General features: G+C 36.3%; 1 protein-coding gene across 2 annotated transcripts in view; it reads left to right on the top strand.

The window, feature by feature from the left end:
- The first annotated feature begins 2,427 nt into the window (after nucleotides 1-2,427).
- LOC149547894 (DNA glycosylase superfamily protein) overlaps nucleotides 2,428-21,285 on the top strand; it is a 37,692-nt gene continuing 18,834 nt past the window's right edge. The window contains exons 1-2 of one of the 2 annotated variants that reach the window (XM_089791945.1): nucleotides 2,428-5,386; nucleotides 5,574-5,774. In XM_089791945.1, the coding sequence (XP_089648071.1) occupies nucleotides 2,759-5,386; nucleotides 5,574-5,774 (2,829 nt within the window). In that variant the 5' untranslated portion in view covers nucleotides 2,428-2,758. The remainder of the gene's footprint in view (nucleotides 5,387-5,573; nucleotides 5,775-21,285) is intronic. The other variant, XM_089791946.1, reaches the window with a different exon arrangement.

Below are 21,285 nucleotides of genomic sequence, written 5' to 3'. Positions count from 1 at the left end.
AAACTACCATAAAATAGCCATACCCCCTGAAGCTCCCTGAGCCCCTGTCAACAAACATTCCCATCTTCTAAATTTGCTCTTAAACATTGCAAAATCCTCCTCCTTTATCTTAGTTTCTTATAATAGCACCAAGTCTGGTTTTGACTGATCAAGACATCTTTTGATCAATCATATCTTGTTAAGGGTAGTGTAGCCCCTGACATTCCATGACAGGGTTTTCATGGCTTGCGGGAAAAGGTTAAACCTTTTCCTGATCTCAAAATTTTTTATTTACTAGTTGCATTGCCTGCCAATTCCAGCTTTGTCTTGATAGATTTAGGTCCTCTCTTCTTTTTGCTCCCCACATTTGGTTTCAGCTTTTTAGAGCTTGTTTGCTCAATAGATCTCTCTTCCATAATGCCTTGATGCTCTAATAAAGCTAAGTCATTTAGGTTACCTTGCCCATCTATCTCCTCTTGAGATGAATCCCCTGCATCCCTCATACTACTGCTTTCCAAAGCTTCCCCAAAAGAGTCATTGAGGTTTCAGATTTGGGAGACCTCTATATCCTTATAGATATTGTTGCTCTCTTCTTGCATTTCCACTTCCCTTTATGTTGGCATCATCAAGGGTGTCTCCATGAACCTTCCCGAAATATCTCTGGAGTATGCTTCTAGGTTTAATGGCAGACTCTTATCTACGAAAATTCCATTCTCAAAGATTTTTAAAGGAGTTTCGCATACCTTTTCTAACATAGATGTTTTCTTTTGAGGATCCATAATTTCCTTTTGCGGCTCAACTCCCTCTTGTCCTTGCCATTGTTCCATAGGAGTTTCTTTGACCACTTGAGTAGAAACCTCTTTAACCCCTTGCTCTCACTCCTCAATCACCATAATGTCACTTTCCCTAAAAGTTGCTGCTCTATCTGTGTTGCTTTCCTGTAACTTGTTAAGATCCTTAGAGGAGTTTTGTTCCTTTAAACTTTTCTCCACGTCTCTCTGACATTCCCGCATTTCAAGCTCATCTAGTAGTTTGTTAGCTTCTAGTCCCTTTCCTTTTAAAAGCTTGTTGTTTTGTATCATCTCTTCAAGAATCAAGCTTTCCATCCCTTCCCATTTTTCAATAGGCTATTTCCATACTCCTTTATCCATGCATAAGGTGATGAAGTCTAGGACAAGGTTTCCTTCCTTCATGTTTATAAGAACCCTTGGGTGAGAGGATGAGTCTTTTAAGTTTAAAACTTCCTTTGCTTTGATAAAAAGTTCCTATCATATTCTCAATTTGTGCTAAAACCTCACCACCCCCCCCCCCCCCCCCCAACAAGATTCAGTAGGCAGATTATAGAGATTTATCCACATAGGAAAAACCTTTAGCTTTTTTGTGCCTAGATCAAAATTTGGCTACCAGTCTTTCAGATATATTCCTCGACCTTCTAAAAGGTAAGGACCATTATTTAGGATATCTTTTTTATATTCTTTACTAGGAGCAATCCCCATATAAAACCCATTTGCTAGGGTTTTTAACCGACATTCCTTTCCCCAAATTGCTTTACATCCCATTCTTATCATAGTTACAGAAGGCCATGGACCAAGCCATTTAAAAAAGAAAGCTTTCTCTTGTAGCTCTACAATAGCTTCTTGCCATTTTGGATTACTAATCTGAATGGAAGACGTTACCTAATAGGTGATGTGAGCATCTGGTTTTTGGGGAGAAACTGCCGTTGTCTTTGCCTCCTTTGCCTTTGCTTGCTGATGTTGCTTAGGTCTGTAAAACTTATGAGCTATTTTAGTAAAGTCAAATCTATCAAACTTTGTGTAGATCAACTTTTGGCCTTGCTCCTGTTTTCCCCATTTCCTCTCATCCCCCATTTTTGTCTATAAATCCTTTGTGGTGGGATGAAATGATCACGTCTTTGTGAGAAAGGCAAGGTTCTTTGGTTCCTTGTTTATTCATTTTTATATAAAGGCCAACTACTTCTGCTATGCTGCCTATAAGACCACCCTTCATGTTGTTTGAAATTCGATCATGCATTTGCTTGCCATCGTTCCTTCCCTGTCCAAGTTGCAGATATCCGTTGCTGCCCTTGACGATTCCACTTCCACTCCCGCTCCATTCTCATTTTTTAAAATTATTTTATAATATAATTTTTATTGTTATTTATATATTTCTTAAAATAATATAATTATTAAGATTTATTAAATTCCCTTCAACCCTTTCTATCATTCTACCTTTACTTGTCCTTATAATAACATGTCATTTTCTCTTTTAGCTCTGTCTTCGTATCCTTCCTTTCTATCTATAAATCTCTATTTTCCTTCTTTTCTAATTATTAGGAAGAACCTTGAGGCATTCAATCTCGTATAGTGCAAGTACTCGTTTAACTAGCTTAAAGGCGCTGAGATATTTGCATCTCTTGTTTAGAGAAACAAGTAAACAACACAACTGAGTGAGTGCAACTGAGTGAGTGATGAAAGTTCACCTTCCAAGAACAAACTTCGGAAGAAAAAATTGGCACCCTATTCGGTGCGTGCGTGCTATTTGTAAGAATCCCATAAACCCCTCTGACCTCACGGATGTTATTCATGGTCTTGAGTCCGTTCCACTCCTCCAACACGTAGGACGGCATGTGGGAAGGGTTCTGCCATTCACAACTCACCACCTGCAGCTGCTATTTCCCGCCTCCGCTGCATGCAGGCCATTCTCCACAACATGACGAGGAGGAGCCGAACAAACGTCTTGCTTCTCACCGGGATCACACGAATTCCCCAAGAAAAATACAATGTCCCCAGAATACAGTTCAAATTGCGGCAGCAATCAAAGTACAGGGAAGACGGGATTGAGCAATCCCAGAGCGAAACGTAGGCTTAATTTCGAACAGCAAGGAGACGCAGAAAATGTTACTTGTTCCTCCAGAGATGAGGCCTTTCGGGACTTGGCTTCTGTTCTTCGCGGGGTCATGGCTCTCAAGAAACAAAAACGCATCGCCTCTCCCGTTCAGGATATGCTTCCAAAACCTCACCATGGCGCTCCTAATGCGAAAAGACGGCTGCATTTAGAGTCCCTGCAAAGTTTCCAACAGCGATCGAGGCGCCCATGTTTGAAGGGACCCAATAAAATAACCAAAATAAATGGACGAGCTTTCCAGGATTTGGCTAAAGATATAGTTCATAAGCTGCCTTTTGTTAAAGATACCAACGAGGAGCTTGGAGATAGGATTCGTATTCAGAAGTTGCAAAAACGGACCAAGGTTTCTCTTAAAGAGCGTGGAAATGCACCGGTGAGTTTAGGTTTTCACGTTTTAAGAGAAAAATCACCTAATAAAAGTGAGATTATGCAAAGTTCTCAGAAGTTTGGTAGTTTGCTTCACAATTTAGTTCGTATGCCCGACGTAGAGCCTTCCAAAGGGAATGTGAGAGAATCTAATGACAACGCAGGCACGCATTTTGTAGATGAAATTATTGATCAAAGCTCCAAGAATAACAGCACAAGTTCAGGAAAAGGCCTCGAGAATGCACCTTATACTCAACAATTTCAGGAATATTGTGCAACCTTACAATTAGAGCATGGCCGTGAACCAAAGCTTGAAGGCAGGTGCGAAAATGGCAAAAAGTTGTTTAGTGGTTCGGTTCTAGAGCCCATGGATGGGAATTTGTATAAAAAATTGAAACTTGAAGGAAGTGATCGAGATGACAAAGATCTGCTAAAGGTTTCGGTTCTGGAACCTTTGAATGAACCGTTGAATGAGAATTTGAATAAAGAACTGAAGTTCGAAGGAAGTTGCCAAAATGGCAAAGAGTTACTTAAAGGTTCGGTTCTAGGGCCTGTGAATGAGCCCCTGGACGAAAATTTCAAGAAAGAACCACAATTTGAAGGACATTGCCAAAATGTCCAAGAGTTGTTCAAGGGCTCGGCTCAAGGGCCTATAAATGAGCCGTGGAATGAAAATTTGGAGAAAGAACCAAAGATTGAAGGAGCCTGCAAAGTTGTAAAAGATCTGGTTAAGTCTTCGGCTCTAGGGCCAGTGAATGGTCTGTTTGACGTAAATGCGAAGAAATCTGGGGGAGATAGACGCAACGAGCTTAGAAATGAAGCCAATGACAAACATTTCCAAAAATATAGCAGGATTTCAACCAAGAAATGCAGCAGTCGAGTTTTAGGGAAACCCTCTGTTGTTTTAAACCAAGGGCTTGGGAATGAAAGGATCAGTCATGATCTCCTGGATTCAAGCAAAGATACAGTTCAGGAGCATGTAAATGAGTTGGTTGACCAAAAATTGAAGGTATCTAATCAAGACAGTAGTGAGCAGCTTGGACTTTGTATCAATTTAAACATTGAGAATGGCAAGGGTAATGGAGCTGAAGAACTTGCTAGAGAACCTTCAAGTCAAGGTCTTGAGATGCCCTGTGAATTTTTAAGGGAAGGGCTTCACAACGATTCAAGGATGAATATTTATAGTAAAAGGTTCACGGATTTAGGCATTAATTCAGTTCCAAAGGCTGCATATTTGCTGCTTGATGAATATGTGAAGGAACCTTGTGAAGTTATAAATCAGAAGAGTGAAAATGAAATTGTTGATTGTGGATTCAAGCAATACATTAGAGGTTCAATTAAAAAGCAGCGAACAGAACCAGTTAGTCAAGTTTCCTTGACAGCTCGTGCAGTTTTGGAAGGAGGACTTGGTAGCAAACCAAGGATTGAAAGCAATAATCAAGTTTTAAAGGTTTTGGATAAAAATTTAGTTCAACATCCTGTAAATGAATCGGTTGATGAGAAGATATACAATGAAGAGAGAAGCCTGGAGCCTGTAAGTGATGTTATTGATCAAGTCTTTTTGAAATGCAGCAAAAGTTTAACTAAAGAGAATGGAGCTGAACATGCCAGTGAAGGTTTTGAGAACTCTTGTGCAGTTTTACAAGATGTATTTGGCAATGAACCAAAAATTAAGAACTCTGCATCTTCAGTAGGGCCCAAATTTGAAATCAATTTAAATCCTGCCAAACCATTCTCAATTTCACCTGTTGCCAAGAGTAAGGGGCCTTATCCTGATTATGTTAGACCCGTCTCTGAAGAATGTAGAGAAATCAGAGACCGGCTTCTTGAATTGCATGGATTTCCTGAAGAATTTACAAAACTTAGGTCAAGATTAAAGGAGAAAGTTGATTTCCCTTTGGCAGCACGGCAGCAGCTATCGTCTTTGGATGAAACGAATGGTACAGAAAACATGAAGAGTGAAGGCAATGGTGAAATGGTTTCCTGCTCCGAGACAAATCCTAAACTAGTGCCTTATGAAGTGCATAAAACAATCTTGGATTCTTTGATGAGTACTCTCCTGTCACAGAATACAACAGATGTGAATTCTAGGCGAGCATTTGCTACACTTAAAAAGAGGTTTCCTACATGGGATGAAGTATGCCTTTTTGTCAACCCTTTATGTTTCAATAAAATCTTATAAATACAAACATTTATCCTTTAATTTTTCTTGATTGCGTCTGCCTTCAAGTAGAGTAATGATAATTGGAACAATGTGTGCCTTGTTCATTGATGCTTGTTATTTTGCATTTTCGGTGAAAGATATTGATGAAAAGAACGTACAGGTCTACAAGGCTGATCCAAAGGCTGTAGAAGATGCCATTAGATGTGGTGGATTGGCCGAAATAAAAACTTCTCGAATAAAAAATATTTTGAAATCCTTACTTAAAGAGCAGGGAAAGATATGTTTGGAGCATTTGCACAATATGCCTATTGAGAAGATCAAAGCTGAGCTATCTCGTTTTAAAGGTGTTGGTCCCAAAACGGTAATTTCTATACAATAATGCTGTGGTTCAAGTCCTAAAATTACATATATGTGTAGTATTTTGCAAGATCTAATTTCCCCCCACCTTTTAATTATAGGCTTCTTGGATGTTAGCATGGACTTTTAGTTATATCAATTTTTTCAGTAGTTAATGGTGCCCTTTCTGGATACACTCCCCATCTGTTTCAATGTTGGATTTGGTGAAATGGTGCTTGTTTTTTATAATGGTAAATCTTTTAGTTGAATATTGTTTGGGGGGAGTTATTCACTTGAGTAGACTGTACAAGTGCTAAGTTGGTTTCAGCAAAGAGGAACTTGCTTCGTTTGTTTCATAGCATTCATTTAGCTTCTCTAGTTAGAATTCATGGTTTGACTTCGTGACTTGACAAAATATGGCTCCTTATTACCATGCAAAATTGGTGGAGTATTTTTTTGATTTCAACTAACAAACTATTATACATCAAAGAGAGGTGAACTGAATAGAATAAGTAATACTATTCTTAGACAGTTGCCTGAAATTTATAGTTTTCTAAACAAGGTTTTTTCCAATTCGGGATCAATGTAGGAAAGTATCATTATTTATCAGCGTTGGCAAACATTCTGTGCAAAAATGAATTTAGAGCTCAGAAAACTCTAAGCTATGGTTTCCAATATTGAACTTTGAAATTTAAACCATAACAGCACAAGTCTTTTGACGAAAAAATGTCAAACAAAAAGAGGGGATTTAATTGGAGAAAAGTCTGGAGAAAAGTGGCTTAAAAATAAAATAGAACTACACAAAAAAGAGGAAAGCATTTTTAATTTTTTTTATAATCAAAATATAGAAGATATAGAGAGAAATAAAAACGGGAAGCATTTTGTTCAATATTTTTATAAAATTAGAGAAGATATAGAGAGCAATAAAAACAAGAGTGTAGCCCAAAGTTTTGGAATATAGATGTTATTAGATATGTCCATATCATTGATTACATTTTGTTGCTTAATGCATAAATGATAGCTAGATACTAATAGTTTTCAAGTTTTCAATTGGAAACTACTTTGTTTAAAGTCAACTTCCAAACTATGTAAAAAATCCAATAAACTAGACATAGCCAATGACTTTTGCTGCTGCATAGAAAGCTCCAATAGAAGGCTGTAGGACAATATGGTGAAGCTCTTGGGTTAGAGCCTCTCCTATGTTAGTCAACGACACCAATGTCAACATTGGTCATAATTGAGAAAGACATTATCATTTGCAATTCACTCAGAATTTCAATCAATCTCGCTGGGGTCAATTGGCTAGTCTTGCATAATGGTACCTGATCTTATTTCATATGAAGCAATGTTCCACAAGGACCCCCCCACCTCCACCAAACAACAACAAAATCCCTGTGTCTGTAGGGTGGGGACATTTGTTATTGGGTTCAAACCCTAAGCCTTTGAACTGGATCCGGGTGCATTTGCTGGTGTGTGTTGGTTGTGCACTTTGTGTGCACATGATGCAAGCTTAATAAAGTGGGCCCTGTTAATGTTTAGTGTCAGAATAAGTAAAACATGGATTATTTAATATACTGTGATCAGGTTCCATTTGTTATCGGCAGCCATTTATTATACTGTGATCAGGCTCCATTTGTTATGGGCAGATATATATTATTCATGTCTCATTACCTGTTATTGGACTAATGGTTGTTGGGTTTATAATTAAGCAAGTTTTGTTTGTTATGAAGTGACATGCCTCCGAAGAGGCATGCCTCTACATGGCCTTTGGGCCACGTAGAGACATGACTCTTCGGAGTCATGTCCTCTTGCAACCATATTAATATGCCATTCTGATTGCAGCGAAGAATATCAATTTACAGTAATTTCAGTACCTGTGATCAGAGCAAAGACATTGTTTAACATTTCATTTTTGCAGATATAATAACATCAAACATATATTACCTCCATTCATTTCAGTCTACAGTCAAAGGAAGGCTAACTGTGATCGCTGAGATCCACAAACCTTAACATGGTATCAGAGCCAGGTTCCTTCTATAAAGCCTAAACAGCTTAAAGGTAGATCCTGATTAGATTTATTTATTTTGTGCACTAAAATCTTTACCAATCAAAATGGTTAGTGGTATCAAAGTTGAAGATAGACTTGAAGGCGACTCAAATTATACAGCATGGAAATTACGAATGAAGGTAACCTTAAAAGATAATGATCTCAAACAATTCATGGAAAAATCTGACCAACCACCAAAAGGAAATGATGAATTGAATAAGTGGGAAAAAGACAATGCTAGAGTTATGAAGTTGATTGTTGATGGAGTTAAGGATCAGCTACTTCCTATTATTTCTGAACTAGACACTGCACACGAAATGCTTCAAACACTTGAAGAAATGTTTAAGATAAACAATACAACGAGAATCCTAAATTTGAAAGATAGTCTCTCCAACATTAAGATGAACAAAGGAGAAACTATTGCATCCTATTTCATGAGGATAACTGAACTAAGGAACCAGCTCTCTTAAAATGGCCACGTTTATGATGAAAAGGAATTAACCATGATAGCTCTAAGAGGATTGCCACAATCATGGAAAACCTTCCGTCAAGGAGTATGTGCTCGATCCAAACTTCCCAAGCTTGGTCGACTAAAAGATGATTGTATTCAAGAGGAAAGTATGTTAATATTACAAGATGATACTTCGATTGGAAGCGATCTTCATGCTCTTTCAACTCATGTTGATAAAAGGAAGAAACCGAATTTCAAAAGAAAAAGAAGGCATGTAGATTACTCTAAGATGCAATGTTTCAGATGTGACAACTATGGCTACTCTGCCTTTCAATGTCCTGATAGATTGAAACATCAAGCAACTTTCACCAAAGTCAATGATTATGATATAATGTCAGAGAAACAACCATTCTAAAAGGAATTTCTAAGTATCCTTAACATGAGTGAAATATTAAAATAAGAGGGAGTTCTTTATTATATTCATGTAAATAAATGTTAAATACGTCTCAAAAGTAAATTTAGTTGTTATAATTCTAAGATAGAGTCTTAGAATATGAAATAAATTACTATACTTTTATATGTAATATTTGCTTCTCATGTAAGCTATGTGCTTTGACCTTTCTGTTTTGAAATGTACTACAAAAAGAGGGAATTAAATGAGGAGTCTTATTTATTATTTAGAGGGAGAAGACTGAGGATGATATTTTGTTAACCATAGTAAATCTGATCTTATTGATTAAGAGGGAGTAAACCATGTTGAGATGGTTTCCCTTATGATCATATGTTATCATAGTCATGAGGACTATGACCATGTGACTTTTATATGGGCCTATACCTTGTGTACATCATGAGGAAGTGACGACTTCCAAATGATCATCACTTGTATTTGGGAGAAGTTGTTGTAAGGTGACAATCTTACAATCAACTTGTACTATGAGATTAAATAAATTGAGTAAATGGTGAATGTCCTGTATCTCAACATTTTGGGAGGCCATTACTCTTAGAGTACTTGGTGAATATCATTGATATTCTGGGAGGCCAATACTCTTGATATCAAAAATCATATCTAAAACGTTTTGAGTAAGTGGTGCATATCATTGATATTCTGGGAGGTCAATACTCTTGATATCAAATGTGATATCTAAATGTTTTCAGTAATTGGTGAATATCTTTAATATTCTGGGAGGCCAATACTCTTGATATCAAATGTGATATCTAAACTTTGTTTTGAGTACTTGATGAATATGTGATGTCGATACTCTGGGAGATCAAGACTCTTGATATCAAATGTGATATCTTAACCTAGTTTGAGTAATTAATGAATATCATATGTTGATATTTTGGAGATTAATACTCTTGAGATTATATGTGTCATGGACATCTCTAGACATTGCTTAAGTGCAAGTGGAGATAATAGGATATACTTTATATTGTTCAGAGATTTTAATACTTATTGTGTTGATTACATGATGATTTTGATTCTAATCTTTTGATGTTTTACTTCTCCCTTGCTAAAGAGGGAGTGTTATTGTTTTAGCGTCAGAATAAGTAAAACATGGATGATTTAATATACTGTAATCAGGTTCCATTTGTTATCAGCAGCCATTTATTATACTGTGATCGGGCTCCATTTGTTATGGGCAGATATATATTATTCATGTCTCATTACATGTTATCGGACTAATGGTTGTCGGGTTTATAATTAAGCAAGAAAGTTTTGTTTGTTATGAAGTGACATGCCTCCGAAGAGGCATGTCTCTACGTGGCCCAAAGGCCACTTAGAGACATGACTCTTCGGAGTCATGTCCTCTTGCAACCATATTAATATGCCATTCTGATTGCAGCGAAGAATATCAATTTACGGTAATTTCAGTACCTGTGATTAGAGCAAAGACATTGTTTAACATTTCATTTTTGCAGATATAATAACATCAAACATATATTACCTCCATTCATTTCAGTATACAGTCAAAGGAAGGCTGATTGTGATCGCTGAGATCCACAAACCTTAACAGGCCCAAACTTCATTAATTTTTTTTTTCCTAACCCAAAAACGCCCTAATTTGAGGCCTTCAAACACACTTCCATTTTATTTTTATCTCTCATTTTGCTCTCACAATATTTTCTCTCCATTTTGGCAGTTTGAAGTGAGGTGATTGTATTCAAAGGAGATCAATTATAGATTGCCAAGTAGCTTCCACAAAGCTTAAGTGCAAAAGGTATGCATTTAAACCCTATTCTTTACTCTTTCGATAGATTTTTTCAAGTTTGTGAAGAAGTTTTTGTGTGTTTTGTTTTCCATTTTTTCTATAGATTGCAACAATGAGCCGTAAAAGCTTAGTGGGTGGGGAGGGAAGTCAAAAATTTAAAGTTGATTTAGGGTATTCTTAATGGAGACATACTGCAAGAATTTCGCAACTTCCTGGAAGTGGGGGGTTTATTTGGAATGTAATTTTTGCAATGCACAATATAATAGTTTCTATTACTTAGTGAAACTTCATTTTTTAGGCCTTGAGGGTAAAGGGATTAATATGTGTGAGGTCTTAGGGTTGAATAAGAAGGGTTGTTAGTTAGACAAATATTAAAACTTATAAAGAACAAGAAGATGTTGACATATTGGTTGCAAAAGGAAAATAAAGTGGTCATAGTTCCAAAAAAAGAACAATAACACCACCCTCTCAACCAGTTACGACCTCCAAACGTCCGTTCTTGCCTATGTCCTCTATGGAGGATGAAGATGAAGAACCTCAAATGTCCACTTGCAAGGGAGGTCCATTAGAAAAGGTATTTATAAATTAGGCAAGAGATTTTGTTGATGAAAAAATTGCATGTTGCCTCTTTGCAAATGCTCTTCCATTCAACTTGGTGAGATTGCCATATTGGAGGGAGATGGTTCCAAAAAAAAGAACAATAACACCACCCTCTCAACCAGTTATGACCTCCAAACGTCCCTTCTTGCCTATGTCCTCTATGGAGGATGAAGATGAAGAACCTCAAATGTCCACTTGCAAGGGAGGTCCATTAGAAAAGGTATTTATAAATTAGGCAAGAGATTTTGTTGATGAAAAAATTGCATGTTGCCTCTTTGCAAATGCTCTTCCATTCAACTTGGTGAGATTGCCACATTGGAGGGAGACGGTGTCAGCAATAAATAATGCACCTACTGGTTATACAGATCCTTAATTTGAAAAGGTGCATACCACTTTATTGCAAAAAGAGAGAAAATCTGTAGAAGCCCAACTAAAACCAATTAGAGATTCTTGGGTTCGAACCTGTGTATCAATTATTTTTGATGGGTGGAAAGATTGCAAAAATCATCCGTTAATCAATGTTATTGTAGTGTTCCCCAAGTAGGCAATGTTTTTGAGGGTGATTGACTATGAAGGGGAAGTGAAAGATTCAAAGTTCATTTACAAGAATCTCATTGACTCTATAGAGATGGTGGGTTATGATAGTGTTGTCTAAGTAATTACAGACAATGCAAAATTTGCAGGGCTGCAGGTGCTTTCATAAAGGCTAGATTTGACTGTATCTTTTCAACACCATGCACCATATATTCGCTCAATTTGGTGATGCAAGAAATTGACACCTAAATAGAGTGGGTGCAAGAAATATACCAGGAGGCTAAGGAGATTGAGATGTTTGTGACAAATCACCATATGTCACAAGCAATTTTTAGAACTTAAAATTAGAATTATTGAAGGTAAATTTTATTTATTCAGTTTCATTCATCATTTTAAGTCATTGTTGCATAATTGAATAAAATATTTTGTGCATCATTTACATAATTTAAATGTATTAATAACTTACTATGAAAATGTTATTAGGTTGTTGAGACCCGGTTTGCATTTCAAACAATTGTTCTTAGATGACTTGTGAAGGTGAAAGAGGCATTTGGTCAAGTAGTTATGAGCAACCTTTGGGGTATTTGGAAAAAAGGTGAAGGCTTTTGTTCTTGGATGATGATTGGTGGCTTCACATGGCATACGTATTGGAATTCATCAAAACTATCACGTTTATTCTTTGGTTTGCTTATACGGGTGAACCATGCTTGGAGGATGTCTATGATAGCATGGACACAATGTTGAAGAAAATAAATTTGGTATACGAAGGAGAGGATAATCTTGAAGACGCTATTTTCCTAAGGGTAGAAGCCATTGTTCTACATCATTGGAACAAGATGACCACACCATTGCACCTCATTTCACATGCTCTTGTCTAGGTATTATATCTCACAAGTATTTGCAATCCCAGGTAGAGTGCCACCATATAGAGATTTTGATGTTGCTAATGGGTATAAGAGGGCATTTATTAGACTCTTCAGTGATCCAGATGTGGAGTCAAGTGTTAGGAAAGAATTTGGATTGCTTGTCTCAAGAAAATACCTTTCCTCTTGTATTGTCAACGACTAACGCAAATTGTATACTATTACATGTTGGCTCCTCCGTAGTCAAGATTATATGTACCTTTAACCTATTGTAATCAAGATTCTCTCACAAAGTTTTTTTAGGCCACTTGTATTGTAGAATTTAACACTTAAAATTCTTGAATTTATCTTTTTCCTTTTGCAATTTGCAATTTTTCTTTTTTTCTCTTTTGATTGCAAGCTTTTCTGTCACAGAGTGAAATTGGATTACATACTCCTTTATCCACTTAGTGAAGCATAACCGGTTGGCTGCAAAAAAAGGCTGAAGACTTGGTGCATATTTATACTTCAGTCATGTAAGGATCCCCAATACAAGAAGGGGGCAAAGAAGTTTTGGGATGTAGCACCCAAATTTGCCAACTTGAATGCAACCATTCTGGAGCTTGCTAAAGCTACTATGGTTGATGTGGACGATGATGATTACATGCCATATGGTGCATCTAGTGCCAGTGGGCTTTGAGTTCTAATGATGACGATGATCTACTTGCAACAATTGAAAATCTCGTGGATGATTTTTTTTGATACCCTATGATGATTGATGAATCTTGAACCTTGAACATTGAGTCATGAATTGCATTTTTTATTTTGTAATTTAGTGACTAAATGTAATGATTTTCATTAGAGTTGTGAACATAAATCAACGATCAAGTATTTAAGTTTTAATGTTTATCTTTGCCATTTGGCATTGGTCAATGATCAACCGTCATACTATGAAATGATTTAGTTTTACAAATTTGTATATTTCTCTCTCTTTTTTGGTATATATAATGCATATACATACAAACACACGTACCTGAACATAACCAAACCCCTAATTTTTTCTTCACGGATCTACACACTTGGTTTTTGTACACAAACCTGAATTGGTAACTTAGTTTTTAGGATGCATGGACTTGGGGAAATGGTTCCCTATTACATTGCCACCACCATTGGGATGTTGAGGATGCCACAAGACGTGTGATGAACTCCTAGTAGTCCCCTATTGTCTTGGTGGTGTGTAGATGTCTCCCACGTCTGGTAAGCCTAAAGTAGTATTTCTTTGGAAAACAATGCCTAGGGCTAAATCCCAATGGTCCATGGGCCTCACTTAAGCTCCTCAAACTCTATAAATACTCTAAAATCTTCATTTTTTCTCACAAACTCAATTCACCAACAAGGTTAAGGTAAAAAAGAGTGAGTGAAGTGGTACAATTGCAAGAGTGTTGAGGAGGAGCAAGAACAAGAGGAAGAAGAGGGATACATGAAGTCACAAGGTTTTTCAAGCATAAAGTAGGATTCTATGACTCTTTTAAAATTTTTAAATTTTCTGTTAATAGTTTCATGTTCATTTTTTATTATAGATATGGCTGCAAGTGCATATTGATTGTCCATATTGTCATCAAGGTTCAACATTGAAATTTGAAAAAATATACAAGTAAAAATAATATTCATAAACATGACAATCATATTTTTTTTAGAGTTATTTGTTTTGTAGATTGAAGTTACTTTTACTAGTGTGTATTCAATTTTTTATTTTTTATTTTCTCAAACTAGGATGAAGCTTTCGTGCCTCTTTTGCTTCTATGCTTTGTGCGACCTGAAGGGAGAAAAACAAAAGTGAATTCCTTGGTTGACAAAGATTAAGAACATATTTTTATTTGTGTATTCTTGACTTTTGAACTTTGTGCGATTTGAAGTAAGAAAAAGAAAAAAAACAATCTTGGTGTCTTATTCCTTTGCATTATGTTGAATGTATAGTTATAGTTTTAATATTTCAAATTATAAACTTACAAATTAATATATTGTTTATTGTAGTAACACCATAATTTCTCATGGCATGAGTGAGAATGAGTTTGAGGTTCGAAGTGAAATTGAATTTGATTATGCACTTGAGGGGAAGGTTGAGAGGGGTGACCATGATGGTGAAACCCAAACTGCTAGTTCCATGGAAGGTGTAGTTGCAAATATGAATTGCCCCTCCTCAACATTGACAGATTTCGCCATGGGTTGCTTTGATCCTAGGTTTCCTTTGAAACAATTTGCAACAAAATTACAGAGTAGGCCTAGGACATCTAGGGGCACAAGGTTGTGGATGTGCCACTTTTGTAGCATTGAATTTAGGATAGAATGATTATAATGCCCACCTCTTTCATATGCAAGGAAAAGGTGCAGGTGTTTGAGAGGTGCTAAAGACTAACCTGAAATTAAGGGTCGAGATATGTAGGCTATGGGGTGTTGGGTGAAGATAATGCAATTGCACCTAAATCTGCTTCTTTGTCTCATTGGCCAAGGGGTCATTAGAGCTAATTGCATAGTTCTACTTCTACTTTGTATAGACAAGTTGCATGTATGCCAACTTCTTCAACTTTAGGGGTCCATGCAAGAGAGTCTAGGGGGAAATACAAGTTGACAAGTGATGCTCCTAACCCAATAATTGAATTATTCAATGTGGAGGTGATTGCATTTTGAAAATTCTTCTTTGCTAATGGCATTCTATTCCATTCGGCTTGATCTCCTTATTACAAGTTGGCAATGGTGATGGTAGGAAGGGCACAACCGTCATATGTGCCACTAGGGGAGACAAAATTGAGGACCACAATTTTGTATAAGAATTATTCCAAGATAAATGTTTTAATGAAGAAAATGAAAGAAAATTGGATGGTAAGTGGATGCAGTATAATTACGGATGGGTGGACACTGGACAAACATGAGGCATGGTCCATTGATTAGTATCATGATTACATGTTCAAAGAGCCCATATTTTCTCAAGGTAGTTGATTGTTCATGCCATTACAAAGATGCCAATTATCAATTTCATATCCTCAAGGTGCTATTGAGGAGGTTGGGCCACAAAATGTGGTCCAAGTAATAATAGGTGTGGTCCACGTGTGCAAAGCTACAAGGAAAGTAATTGAGTCAACTTATAGGTATATTTGGTGGACTCTTATTGTGTGCATGTCATGAATAATGCAGTCTATGACATGGGAAAGTTTGGTTGGATCAAAGTAGTGGTCAATGATGCTAGAAATGTGCATATGTTTATTTGTAATAACCACTCCATATGCACTCTTTAGGATCTTCTCTAAGAAGGAATTCTTGAAACCTATTGAGACTAGATATGCATCCTATCTTATTCTTTTAGAGAGAATGTTTGAGTTGCAATAGGCATAGTAATTAATGGAGAAGTACAGTGGAATTGATGGCTTGAGTGCAAGACAAAGTAGAAGGTGAAGGATGTAGTGAAGAGTGATGTTTTTTGGGTGATGCAAAATATATAGTCCTTATCATTACTCTAGTTTTATAGGTTATTAGATATCGGGATACCAATGCACCTAGCCTTGGACAAGTGCACGAGTACATTGATTCTATGTTAGACCAAATGAAGGTTGCCATGCGAGAGAAGGGCCCCCCATCAGCATTCTACAATGTGCACACTTAGCCAATCATGTAATGTCCACCTTTTGGGACATTAGAAGTCAATTAAATAATTAACTTTTAGGTTGTCAAATTATTAGATTTAAATTTAACTAAAATTATATCAGATTTAAGGATGACTTAATTTAATTATTTAATAAAGTATTAAATGACTTTAATGGTGACTTTAGTGTAAAATTAATAAATTCATTCAATTACAATTCTCCTAATTTCAAATTAAAAGGGGATAATAAAAAGAAAGAAAGAGAATATCAAGAAACAAGCAGAAGGAAAATGGAGAGTCACAAGATGTGCTATATAAGAACTTTGAGAAGCTCATTTTATGTATGCTTGGTTTATTATTTTCTTTTGGAGATTTTGAGAGCTTCTAGCTTTCAGTTTTGAACCCTGAGGAGTTCTTGGTGGATTGGACGTAGACTCAGTTCATTTCTTTGGTGGATTCACAATGGAGTTCATAGCTGAGCAAATTTGTGAAGTATTCATCTGAAAACAAATTTACAGTAATAGAGGTATTTCGTATCTGTTAGGAAAAATAAGGTTGTACTGATCTGTCTCTTTTGATGTTAATTTTCATATTCAGTTTTAGATCTCTATTTCAGTTGATATAATATGATTTTCAAAATAATATGTCAGATGAATAGAAATAAATTTGCATTCAAATTGTTTGTTTGAATTCCCATGGTGCATTTGGGCAAATTTGGAGCAAATATCCATAGGGGATATTATAGTGGTATTAGAGATGGTTTTCCTGCCAGCCTTAGAGGTTTTGTGAGTAACATAAATTAAAGTATTTGCAGTATTGAAGTTATTTATTTGATATGTGGAAACAACTAAATATTTTATTCTGATTATATATGATGTATCCTTGACATCAAAAGTGGCTTTTACATATTTGTATTTGTTTGCAAATTATTATTGGAGTTGATTCAAATAAGAATATTTCCTGAACGAAATTGTGGGCACGATTATTTGGTGACATTGATAAGTAGTGGTACGAGGATTTTTACGAATATGCCCAAACCAGTTAAAAGGAGCCACATTAAATATTATATTTCTCATATGACAAATCACATAGTCTAGTATCGAATTACAAATATTTTGTTTTGCGTCTTTCAATTTAATGTTTACTCGTCTAAGTTTATGTGGCCCAAGAAAGTAAATTGAAAATCTAATCATTACTCTATCAAGTTTTCTGCTGAGGATTTTATTGCAGTGTAACACGAGCACTAGGGGATGTTGGGGCGTTGGAACGTCAGGATGAGGAAAAAGAGGGCTTTAATTTGGGGACAGTGGGGGGACAGCAGCCAGAGGCAGGGGTGCTGTAATATGCTATACATATGGTACTTAGATTGCTAGCTGTGAATTGATGTATAATTGTATAAGAACTAATAAATTATAATACAAAATACTTGAACATAGCAATATTGCAACATGAATATCAAAAAAATCATAAAGATGATTACAATGAGTTGCATGATATCAAACAAGTACAAAATCATGTTCATACATTCATAAATATGCGTATCTAGTGCGCACGCGTGTGTGTAGCAGTGACCTTTATGGTAGCCAGTAAACCAGCTTTTTATCACAAGTGCTGCAGCTGAAACTTTTGACGGCGAGATGGTGGCACAAAGGCAGTGGTGGGGGGACTTGGAACTGCCAAGTCGCCGACCGGGTTCGTGGGGGTTTTGGAGGGTGGATGAGTTCCTGTGTTATAGTAGTTTATTGTTATTCCATTGAGTGGTGATATTGTATATTGGGCTTATAATATTTATGCCTTAATGAAGCATTGATTACTTTTGGGGGAAATAAATTATGAAACCACTCTATTCAGTGATTGCACTTGACATTGGGAGTATTTTTTTTGGTGTGAAACATTGGCACAGCTTGTGGGATCTTGTATACACAAAGGAAACCCCAACAAAGGAAACCATTTAGACTGTGCAGAGATTGGAATTTGAGATTAAATTGTTCCATGAATGAGGACAATGGGTTACTCTCATTGAGCTTGCATTCATGGAGTCTCAGTCAATTGAAGGCTTTATTTCACGTAGAGTATTCCTAGATGCGTGGAACGGTATTGTAATAGCACATGGATGTTTGGCTGTCATTTACCTGCTACTGTTATGATTTTGGCTTGAAGTATTGGGACTCTTGGTGAGAAACAACATAGGATCCTTTGCGGGCTGATGAGTAGGCAATTATTGGAGAGTTAGGCATCTTTCTAGTGGAGACTTGCTTGTTGACTACATAACATTGGACAAGTGTCTCCTGATTTTTACTAGGATTTCGGGCTTGGTATTTTTGAAGAAATCAAAAGAGCACATTTCCGCTATGAAGCTAGTACAGGAGAATACCAAGCATTCGTTCTGACTGTTCTTGTGAAATAATAGAGTGCTGGGGAGCAATTCTCATATATGCATATAGGTGGTTGTAAATAAGCCACTGCTGCAATCAAAACAATGAATCTGGGAAGTCGGATTTTTCTGTATGCAACTCTGTGGTTGTAGTTGAATCTCAGACTTCTTTAACTATTGAAACAGGTAAGAAGTCTTTATGTATCTCTGTGAAATTGGTAATAGAAATCAAGTTGTGTGTTGCAGTCAATGTCTGTTATTTATTTACAAGGTGCTTTGAATATTTTGAGCATCACAAAGATTGCTAAAACTGCTCAGATCTGCAAAAAAGGTCAGAGTTTCTCTTTATCAGTTTATAGTTTGCAAGTTGAAGGAATTCAGTGTTCTTTCTTATGTTTTGTGAGGATCTCAATGTTTTTCCAAGTAAAATTAGAGTATATGCATGGTATTTATGTTTTGAATATGAATGTATTTTCAATTGCAAAACCTACAACAAACTACAAAAAATAAAACAAACACTCATTATCACTGGTTCTACAATCATTCTGTTTGACTTAAAAGACTCCCAACTAAACTTGAAAGATCTTCAAAAATTGCATTAGAATAGGGCAACATCTTATAGTTTTCTCAGAGCAGGTGTTTCCTGCCACCCTGAAGGGGCCAGAAAAAAAGATGATGGGGGCAGATCTAAAACATAATTTCTTTCCAAAAGAGTTTAATAACTCATTTAATGATAATCAACTAAGGGACTTGAAAAAGGAAAAAGAAATAGGAAATTGGCTCTATATAATTGGATTACAGTTGGAGTCCATGAAAGTACCTAATGGTGTTTTCTCTAGATTAGAGGAATTAGAGCCATATTGTCTAAAGTTGATCTGCCAGATTGGAGGCTTCTGAATTGGGTTTTGTATCCCCCAATGCTTTCTTTTGTCTAGCATGGGTTATTGGAAAACCCTTGTGAAGAGGTGTGATTTGTAGTTGCTTTTTGTCACAGTGAAATCATAAGAATAACATCTCACCTGTGGCTTATGTGTTCTCTATGCTGATGACATTATTTTTATTGCTAAATTTGCTCAAGGTTTGAGAGAGCATTTGGAAAATTTGGGGCTCTTTTGCTAGGAGGTAGGGATGCAAGTGAATACCTCTAAGACTATAGTCTTTGATCGTTTCTTTGAAAAGAAAAAGCAACAACATACATTTATATTTGAGGGAATTTCATTAGAGATTGTGGACGAGTGCAAACATGTAGGAATTGATTTCCACTATAGACTAAGTTGGGAGACATGCAGATCAAAAAAATAATAAGGTGGATGGAATGCCTCTTACCTTCTCCAAAACAGATGCAAGAAAGCGGAGTTGTGGGATGCAAGACTAAGAAGACCCTCTTTGGTCTTTTGATGGTTTTGGTTATTCTTTACGAATGTGAGCTTTGGGGGAGAAATATGTCAAATCACAAATGGCTGTAAATAGAAAGAATCCAAAAACATCTTATTTCTAGTAACCTCAAGGTCAATTCAATGGTTTCTTTTGAGATCCTCTTGGCAGAGGTTGATATGTTTTCGATTGAAGCTTTGGAGATTATTTGCTTAGTAAGCTACTAAAAATATAGGAAAAATGGATTAGCATCACTGGCCTATAAGATGGTGGTTGAAGAGGAGTTAGAACACAGAAAAGAAACGTGGAAGAAACAAAATATCAAGTAGTTAAACCAAAGGAACATAAATCTCCATGAGTGCCCAAACAATAATTTAGAGATAAAAAGTGGGTATAAGACAAATTCAAGACTGCCATGTACACGGAATAGATAGGATAAAAAAAAGTTTACATGTTGAAGAATTTAACTCCACGTGGGAATATGATAATAAAGAATATTTACGATCCACAATTAAAGGCAAGGCCAAAATTCTAATCGCTCATCTGAAGGCCAATTCTCATCATTTTAGATGTGAAATTGATAGACGGAAAGTTCCCAAAGAGGTGTGGGAGGAAATAACTTGTAAATTTTTGCAGCAAAGGGGTGGTGGAAACAGAGTAACATTTTATCAAAGAACCCGTAACTTATAAAGATATTCTCAGTCAATACGAAGACAACTTACAGGTGGACATTTTGAATTAACTTTTCCAAGAGGCAAGATTACACAAAACACCAACTTTCTTAATGCGGATCCACAACAAAAGGGTCAACTTGGAGAAATTTCAGCAGACAGATTAGTCGTTTTCTCTTGGTCCCTTAGACTGCTAGTCTTGTGGACGTCATTTAAATTCCTTCATTTATTCATTCAAAAGGGTTGGCTGAGCAAAAGTTACAAAAGTTCAAGAAACACATGACTGAAAATGAACAAATCTCAATGGCTTATAAGTTGCAGGGTCTTCCAAAAAGAGTAATAACAAAATGAGAAAGGGGCAGTTTTTTTTCACATGCCAGGAGACTTGGATACTTGATCACAATTGTGGGGATAGTAAAGAAGAAAAGTTTGCTAAAGAAGTTTGGAACAAAGATGAAAAAAAGGTGTCCGACAGTTCTATTCCAACACAATAAAATAAAGGTTGTCTATTGAATTGAATTTTTAATGATCAAAAGGTTGTCCCAACTTGTGAGTCTAAAAATTACAAAAATGTTTACGCTTAGTGGGCTGATTTGGAGGATAAATAAAAAAATGCAATTCTAGTTGATGGTGTTGATACATGTACTTTGAAGGATCAATTGAAGATCACCGATGATATTGTTGTTGCAACTCTAGTGCATTACAGTGACATTCATAGGATCATTGAAGATCTCTACGGGAAGGCTTAGACTGAAAGGGAACAAAGGGGAATGGAAGGTGATTCTTATTTTACAAA

Source organism: Cupressus sempervirens, chromosome 7 (genome assembly GCF_028749045.1).
Source record: "Cupressus sempervirens isolate cs-2001-9-10 chromosome 7, ASM2874904v1, whole genome shotgun sequence".
Lineage (NCBI taxonomy): Eukaryota > Viridiplantae > Streptophyta > Pinopsida > Cupressales > Cupressaceae > Cupressus > Cupressus sempervirens.
This window is presented reverse-complemented; position numbering and strand designations above follow the sequence as displayed.